This window comes from Petromyzon marinus, unplaced genomic scaffold (genome assembly GCF_048934315.1).
Source record: "Petromyzon marinus isolate PM22_M1 ecotype Great Lakes invasive population unplaced genomic scaffold, UKy_Petmar_22M1.pri1.0 PM_G_Scaffold_14, whole genome shotgun sequence".
Taxonomy (NCBI): Eukaryota; Metazoa; Chordata; class Hyperoartia; order Petromyzontiformes; family Petromyzontidae; genus Petromyzon; species Petromyzon marinus.
The window spans coordinates 1,660,529-1,669,876 of NW_027422695.1; the positions used below are offsets into that span (position 1 = coordinate 1,660,529).

Below are 9,348 nucleotides of genomic sequence, written 5' to 3' on the forward strand. Positions count from 1 at the left end.
TTGTTTAACAGGCCAGCAGCAGATGGGAAAAAACTGTTTTTATGGCGTGAGGTTTTGGTCCTGATGGACCGAAGCCTTCTGCCGGAGGGGAGTAGCTGAAACAGAGAGTGTCCAGGGTGGGAAGAATCGGCCATAATCTTCCTCGCTCGCCTCATGGTCCTTGTCGTGTGCAGGTCCTCGAGGGTTGGTAGATTGCAGGCAATCACCTTCTCAGCAGTGTGGATGATACGCTGCAGTCTGCTCTTGTCCTTGGCAGTGGCAGCAGCGTACCAGACGGTTATGGAGGAGGTGAGGATGGATTCAATGATCGCTGTATAGAATTGCACCATCATTGTCTTTGGCAGGTTGAATTTCTTCAGCTGCCGTAGAAAGTACATCCTCTGTGCAGTCTGCTTAACAGCGGATGTCAAACAAGCCACTGTGTCACTCACAACGCACATTGCATGTTGGTGTCACGGTCAAAATTGTGGCAATTCCAGTAACACTATCCAGAAACTCCACAAGGGAGATGACACGTCAATGATCGCCCCCTACCGACAGACTCATGCCACGTGCAGGCCGGTGCAGGGCCACCTTGTGCCACACAGGGGCAGCTGCCACTAGGGGGCGCCCTTCCATTGTTTGAGATGAGGTTCGATACGAAACACCGAGTTGCTGAGGCAATTAGGCAAGCGACTTATGAGTGCAAATATGTTGTTTATAACGTAGTGAATGCTTGGGAGCTTAATTGTCTCTCGCTCCTGCTCACAGATTTACCCAGCCCACAGCTCCACAGATACCAGCCGCTCCTCCTGGGCAGGTGAGGTTACGTACGGTGCGAAATAAGTTCCAGATACACACAGAGACTCACACAGAGACCAATAGATTATCACGGTTGGCTAGGTATGGTGCGAAAGAAGTTATGTACACACACACAGAGACCCATGGATTAACACGGTTGGCTATGTACGGTGCGAAAGTTACAGATAAACAAGTTTGAGTCGTGGGCCGTGGAAGTTGACCGGGCGCGTGTTGCTACTGTCGTTGAATACGGTTGGATAGACGCTGATAGAGAGACACACACAGACAAGACAGGCGGACAGACACAGACAAGAAGAACACAGAGACGACAGAGAGACACAGGCAGAAAGAAACACAGAGGCAAACAGATGACACAGACGGACAGAGACAAAGAGATGTTGAATCGAACACACTGAACTTGCTCCATTGAAAGCGATTCCTCGATCTTCGCAATGCCCGGAAGTCATTCTTATTTTTATTGATTTAATTGCGTGTGGTGTGTACATGCAGGCAATGTGGGATATCGATGTACACAGATATGAACAAGATCAGCAGACAAGACGTCTTTAATTTAATCGGTCTCTCCACAAAACAAAGGAATGTTGAACACAAAATATAAATCCCACGGCCTTCGTGCGAGTCCATAATTACTGCAGCATTGCTTCAGTGCAAGCCAACTGTGGACCGGTTTTGGTGGACAATGTCTCAACAGCAGTGGGGCTTGCTTCAAGCCATGGTTGTGAACATCCAGACGTTAATCAGCAAGGAGCACTTCTAGTCCGAGCTCGACAAAATGTACGTCAACACGTAAGACAAAATTATAATTCGTGTTGTAGAGAATGTATCTCCTCTACGTGTAACTTTAAGGTGGTATGCCTTGTAACTGATGAATGATCCGAGTGTGCTTCCTATGTCAAAGACAATGAGTTGCTCCAGATGCTTCCTGAAACACAAAAATAGCCTTTGACCTGTATCACAAGAACAACGGGTCTCACCTGAGTTATCTATACAGGTTACTTCCAAACACACACACACTTTGTCCTAACATCACTTATTCAATGTTTGACCCTTATAAAAAATAAAGTGATGCATGTACACACAATATCAGACAAGTGTTCATTCTAAATTATTGACAGGAATTTTAACAAAATTTAATTACTGCAGTGAAATATACTGCATCAGATAACATCTGATTAAGAAACTATTTTTAAAAAAATATGCAGCGTCTGCTTAACAGTGGATGTAAAACATACTATTGTAGTGTCATTCAAAACGAGTAGGCCATTGCAAGCTGGCGAATTCTAAACATTAGCGACAAATTACAAGACTGAGATGAAACATCAATCATCGCCCCCTACTGACAGCCTCTTGTTCACATAATCTTTGGTTCTTTCAGTAAAGTCACGTAGGTAGAAAAAATAATAGATCACGACGTTTCGATCGTAACACAAGCGGTCATCCTCAGGCGGAAAAAATAATAAATGCAGGCCGGTGCAGGGCCACTACCCTGTGCCACACAGGGGCAGCTGCTACTTGGGGATGCTCTTCGAGTGTTTCAGACGAGATCCGAAACTCCGAGTTGCCGAGGCAATTAAGCAAGCACCGAATGAATGCAATTATTATGACAACATAGTGAATGCTTGGGGGATTCTTGGCTCTCGCTCCGGTCAGAGATCTCCCCAACCCACGGGCCCACAAAGACTGGCCGCTCGCTCTTACTCTGCAGGTTGAACCTAGGAATTGAGTGTTCAACTTCACATTCTTTTCATTAAAGGCCTGTGACAAAGGTGCATCTATTGTAGCGACCGTCTCAAGCTTACACATCTACCGGGTCTCCATTTGACTTTGTATTGTCTAGGAGCAAGTCCACCCACACCTCCACTTCCATGAATTGCTGGGAGTTGCCTCGCTCTGCCTCAGTCAGAATTCACCTCTGGCTTCACGTTGCCTCCATCAATGTGAAGGTCCGACTTTGGAGTTGAATCATCTTCACATTTCACCATCACCTCTTCCCTCTTCACCATCACCTCTTCATATTTCACCTTGATACCTTTAAAAGTGTCCAAGCTGGGATTTTCTTCCGGTTCGTGTTTCATGAGGGATGGGCTTATTGTGGCACTTGACTTTCACAAGCTGATTTCAGACTCCACTCCTTGCAGATCTTCTGATGCTTCTGTGTTCTCTGGTGTACTTGAAGATTTTCTGAATGTGCAAACGCCTTCCTGCAGAGTGGACCTCAAGGGTTTCTCTCCTGTGTGTATTCTCTGGTGTGTTACAAGAGATGACTGTGCAAACGCCTTCCCACACACACTGCACTTGAAGGGTTTCTCTCCCGTGTGTGTTCTCTGGTGGACTTTAAGATGTGGTGACTGTGAAAACGCCTTCCCGCACAGAGTGCACTTGAAGGGTTTCCCTCCCGTGTGTGTTCTCTCGTGTGCTTGAAGATGTGATGACTGTGCAAACATCATCCCGCACAAAAAGTACCTGAAGGGTTTCTCTCCCGTGTGTGTTCTCTTGTGTTTTTTAAGAACAGATGACAGTGAAAATGCCTTCCCACACACAGTGCACTTGAATGGTTTCTCTCCTGTGTGTGTTCTCTGATGTTTTTTAAGAACAGTTGACTGTGAAAATGCCTTCCCACACACAGTGCACCTGAAGGGTTTCTCTCCCATGTGTGTACTCTGGTGTCTTTGCAGACTTAATGAATGTGCAAACGCCTTCCCACACACAGTGCACCTGAAGGGTTTCTCTCCCGTGTGTGTTCTCTGGTGTCTTTGCAGACTTAATGAATGTGCAAACGCCTTCCCACACACACTGCACTTGAAGGGTTTCTCTCCCGTGTGTGTTCTCTGGTGCTTTTTAACAACAGATGACTGTGAAAATGCCTTCCCACACACACTGCACTTGAAGGGTTTCTCTCCCGTGTGTGTTCTCCGGTGTCTTTGCAGATTTGATGACTGTGAAAATGCCTTCCCACACACAGTGCACTTGAAGGGTTTCTCTCCTGTGTGAGTTCTCTGGTGCTGTGTCAAATTTCCAGTCCGATTCGTGCTGTATGCACGCTGGTCGCATTGTTGACTTGTAGTACCGAGCTGTGCTGAGTGCATTTGCTCCATCAGATCAATTCTGCGGAGGAAGCGTCAGAGGAAGCGTCAGCTGCAGACAGAAAAAAATAATATCCACACCATCTACACGTCAGTATCGAGGCACAGAGGAATGCATATATAGTCACATGTGACTTACACGTCTATATTAATATATTTATGATGTAGTAAAAACGTTTCCCAAATTAATCACAGGGCTGTTATGGCACACAATGAGAGGGCAAATGGTTATAAACATGCCTGGAAGCCCTCGTATCTTCAAAATGAATGTTAATCCAAAACTCCGAGTACACAATTTCAGCTGTCTGGCTACAAAAGGAATATTTACGAACGCTAAATTCAGCTGACATAGCAAAGGGTGTTGAAAACAATACTATTTGTGTTATGCAGAAATGCATAAATGAAAATTTTCACCTACGTGACTTTACCCAATAGAACCAAAGAGTATGGATCCTAGCAGTCACGAAAGCTTTAAATCTAGAATTGATAACCTCTATGGGGAGGGCTTTCACCTATCTGTTAGAGCTTTTAACAGACAACGGGACAAGAAGTCACAGCTCATCGAGACGCTGACCTTCCTCAAAAGATGCCGTGATCACAAGGTAATACCCATCGCTTTCACACTCACTTCTGCTGCTGTATCTTCTCCGAATTCTAAACAGATTCTGCTTAAGGCCAGCCTATCTTTAATCTCAGAGAGGATAAGGCTACTCCGATTTGAACTCGATACTTTAGACAGGACTCTCCTACAAGCTCATTTAATGTTAACACAAAAAATGTCACCTTCTGATTGGAATCACGTAGACAACATGACTGCTTCTTCTGCTGAGTCACTGTCAGTCAAATGTAAAGCTAACCTGATTTCTAAATTCAACCACCTATCAAAGAAGAACCCAGTTCCACATATAACAAAACTAGATGTTAACAAAATCGTCATTAATCAGAGTAGCACCCCGATTTCGGACAATCTGAAAACAGTACTGGCTAGGGGACTAAATTTTGATGTCACCCCAAAACACATATCAATAGATGATATCATCTCTCACGTCGATGTAGCCCTCAAAGGCGTAGGACACATCCAAGCAGACATTGCGAGAGCTGAAATAGCCACTATTCTTAAGAATGCTAAGAAACCCATTAGTAACATCAGCAAAAATGAACGCTCTGAACTCGCGAATTTAAAAAACAGAAGTGATAGTCATCCTCTCAGCCGATAAAGGCAACGCTACTGTTATTATGGATAAAGATTCATACAACAAAATCCAGAATCTGCTCAACGATGGAAGTTACTCAAAAATAAAAAAATGACCCTACTAATAGCCTAGCGATAAAAACCAACAAGATCATCACAAGTTCGACCTCCCTAATCGACCCAACTAAACGTCCCTCCCTAAAACCTTCTGCTGCAAGACCCCCTAGATTCTATGGTCTTCCCAAGATTCATAAAGACACCCCACTTAGACCCATCGTATCCACGATCAACTCCCCTACCTATAGACTAGCCCGTTTTCGGTCAGATACCTTGTTGCCTTTCACTGGCAAGACCGCCTCAGCAGTACTTAACTCAGCCCAATTGGTCTCTATGGTCAAAGACGTTGTACTGTCCCCTGACGATATCCTTGTCAGCTTCGATGTGGTCTCTTTGTTCACCAAGGTCCCAGTACCTGATACCATTGAAATAATTGAAAATTTGGTCCATGGACTAGACCCCGACACACCTGCAATGGTTAGGCACTGCCTCAACAATACCTACTTTACTTGGAATGGCTCCTTCTACAAACAAAATGAGGGTACCCCCATGGGATCCCCCTTATCACCAGTGATAGCCAATATTTTCATGGAGAAATTTGAATCAGACGCCATCCAGACTTCCACCCTCAGACCTTCCCTGTGGAAGAGATATGTGGGTGACACTTTCGTCATTTGGCCACATGGCCTCCCAGCTCTGAACCATTTCCTACACCACATAAATTCCAGACATCCCGCCATCAAATTCACCATGGAAGTGGAGAAAGATGGCAAGCTACCATTCTTAGATGTTCTGTTTGAGAGGAGACCTGATGGCTCATTGGGGCATTCTGTCTACAGGAAACCCACCCACACAGACTCCTACTTGAAACCTGATTCCCACCACCACCCAGCCCAAAAGAATTCTCATCAAAACTTTATACCATAGGGCTCATTGCATTTCGGACCAACACCACCTGACCAGTGAATTAAAACATGTACACCTGGCCCTCAAAAGGAATGGTTACTCTGACCGTACCATCCGCCAAGCTGTTTCTCCCTCCATACAGAAACAACCACTTGATACTCCGGTCAAAACCATCACACTTCCATATATAGCAGGCGTTACTAAAAAGATTTCCAAAATTCTAAACAAACACAAGATCCAGGTCCGGTTCAATACAGTACACAAAATTCGTGATCTGATCCCATCCGTGAAGTATGTCATTCCTGACTTACAGTACCCCGGGGTTTACAAATTGAGTTGTCCCTGCGGTGACTGCTATATCGGGGAGACAATGCGACATGTCTCTGACCGAATTCGCAAGCACAAATCAGATTTGAAACACGGCAAAACGAATTCTTCTGCCGTTGCTGATCACTGTTACAACGCTGTGGGGGATCACGATATAATTTTCTCCGATACCAAGGTTCTTTGCAAACCCACGGGCTTTTATCAGAGATTTGTTCATGAAGCAATTCAGATCTACAAACACAGACACAATTTCAACCGAGAAGATGGTTTCAAATTAAGCAACCATTGGAAAAATGTTCTAAATCGAATTAAACATTAAACTAATTTCAATGGTACGGTATATTTTTTCAAGTAGTGGTACCCGAAACTTTCGCAGCTCTTATAAATTCCCTTTTCACACCATCAATAGGTAAACTGCCCCTCCCCCCCTCCCCCCCGCGCCAAACGGCAAGTCCACTGGCACGTATACCACCTCTTTCCTAAAATCGGCCAATCAAATGCTAATTTTTATGCAAATTTCTTTGTCAGAACACCTTGTTTGCTCGCACACAGTTTAAAGGTCCGCTGTCTGAGCGTGGTTGTGTTTCGCTAAATTCTCCTGTTTGATTGATACTAGGTGCCTCGGTGAATGTATATGCTCTGACTTTAACATAGCTATTTCTGTGACCAGTTACAAGCTAATCACTCAGCTATTTCAATTCTATGCTAATTCCTTTGTCAAGGGGTACCTCTGCGGATGTGTATACTTTAACTTAGCTAGTTCAATGAGTCATTTCAATGCTAAATTATATGCTAATTCCTTTGTCAAGGCACTTTGTTTTCTTCTCACACAGCTTAAAGGTCGTGATCTAAGCGTGGCTTCTCTCACTCCAGCGCTGTCCTCCGGACAGTCTCGTCCCTTCACCTGATGAAGGCCGCTTGTGTTGTGGCCGAAACGTCGTGATTTTTTGTTATTTTATTTTCACCTACGTGACTTAACCCAATAGAACCAAAGAGTATGCATAAATTAACGTTCAATCGCAACTTAGAGGTGTGAATCCAGGCTCAGATGTCCTTAAATGCTGGGATGAACAGTTCCGACTTCAGCTGCATGTGTGTGCTGTGTTCACCTCCTGTTTCCATTCTTATAAAGAGTTCCAGAGGAAAACAAAAGTAAACTACTGTTATGATATAACCTCCGTGTTCAACAGAGTTAATAGACGTTACTGCAAACACAAACTGTACACTGTCACTGGGTAAACAGGCGGTGGCGTGTCGAGAATCACGCCTGGCCACCTTCATCTGCTTGGCATGAATGCTTCCTCACTCCACCAAGTAATTAATTGAGGATCAACGAACATAGCCGAGGCTAACTGGAGTTTGCGTGTCTCTCTCCGTGGTGAGATGTTAACTACCTCACCTGGCGTACAGGAAGTCGTGGGTTCGATCCCGACCCTGACGCCTGCTGTATATTTGGAGTTTGCGCGTCTCTCCGTCTATCGTCTTTGACCGATAGACATTGACACACGTATTCTTGTTTCTTTCGGTAAAGTTACGTAGATAGAAAATAACAATAACAGATAATACAATTACATTAAATAAAGACCACTTGTGTTGCGATCAAAACGACGTGAGTTTTTTTTGCTTTATTTACATTTATTTATTTTATTGTTATTTTCATTATGTTCTTTTTATTTAATTTTCTATCTACGTGACTTTACCGAAAGAACCAAGAATATTAATTCCTGCAGTCACCAAAGTTTTAAGTCAAAACATTCACACACGTTGACAAAGCAGCTCAAGCGGGCTTGGCATGGTGAAAAAAGAAAATAAAAACTGCGTGAATATTGACAATAAAACAAAGTTACAAAGTGGCGAGCCGGGTGAAGACAAATTCAACTTAAGCGAGATAATTAAAGTAAACGCAATCAGGCGAGGGCAGGAGGCAAGGCCCCGCGTGGCTAGGCCCCGCGTTGTAAAGTTCCAACCTGGACATCGATTCCCATGCTCGCTGCTACTCAACTGACATCCCTACGAGAGAGAGCGAGGCTCTACCTTGGTAAACAACAACAACCACCACCACAACAACCACCACCACAACAACCACGACCACCAACACGATAATAATTTCTCACCTCGAATTTCAGTGCAAGAGCGAAGCGATCGCTTCCTGTTACCTCGTGACGTCACGCGGCAGCAGCAGGTGACATGACGTCACGTCCGAGGTACAAGACACTCCCCTCCCACGAGCGGCTACGTAACTGAATAAAATTATGTTAATGAGCCCGGGCCTAATGTCGAGGGATGGGGGCGTGGGTGCTGAACCCGTCCCAATCAACTCGCGACGGCTTTCACGAACTCATTATGTTAATGAGCCGCCAGTCACTGAGCGTAGCTTTGCTCAAATAAGGATTGTACCGGAACAGATATCGGCAGTGACCAAGCAGAGGTGACGTCACGCTCAAGGGCGCGGTGGACGGGGTGGGGTGAATACCTTGGTGACATGACGTCACTAGCGAGGCACACCTCCCCCTGGCGTTTCACAGCGATGAGGTCACGCTGAGTGGTGACGTCACAGAGCAGGAATGGAGTTTAAGTTGATTTAGATTCATTTTCCTTTGCTCCATCTCTTAAACAGAGACCCCTTGCGTGCGTGAGCTCAGCAACTACAACGTGGACATTACTGTGTGTACACACTGTTTCTGTGTGTACACACTGTTTCTGTGTGTACACTATGTATACACTGTGTGTGTACACTGTGTATACACTGTCTACACTGTGTGTGTGTACACTGTGTGTGTGTACACTGTGTGTGTACACTGTGTGTGTGTACACACTGTGTGTGCCTGAGTCTCTGTGTGTGTGCCTGTGTGTGACGCCTGATGATGATTGCTTGTGTTGCAGTCGAAACGTCGTGAGAATTTAATTGTTTTATATTTTTGTTATTTTATTGTTTCCCTTCTACGTGACTTTACCGAAAGAACAAGAATAAATATCAGCTCT

At 44.7% G+C, this 9,348-nt stretch overlaps 1 protein-coding gene across 1 annotated transcript; it reads right to left on the minus strand.

Moving 5' to 3' along the window:
* Positions 1-1,242: 1,242 nt before the first annotated feature.
* Positions 1,243-8,555, minus strand: LOC142910275 (uncharacterized). The gene is made up of 2 exons (XM_076059974.1): positions 8,481-8,555; positions 1,243-3,906 (listed from the first exon to the last, which is right to left on the minus strand). The coding sequence occupies exon 2, from the start codon at positions 3,894-3,896 to the stop codon at positions 2,907-2,909; it is 990 nt and encodes a 329-aa protein (XP_075916089.1). The 5' UTR covers positions 3,897-3,906; positions 8,481-8,555; the 3' UTR covers positions 1,243-2,906.
* Positions 8,556-9,348: the final 793 nt, after the last annotated feature.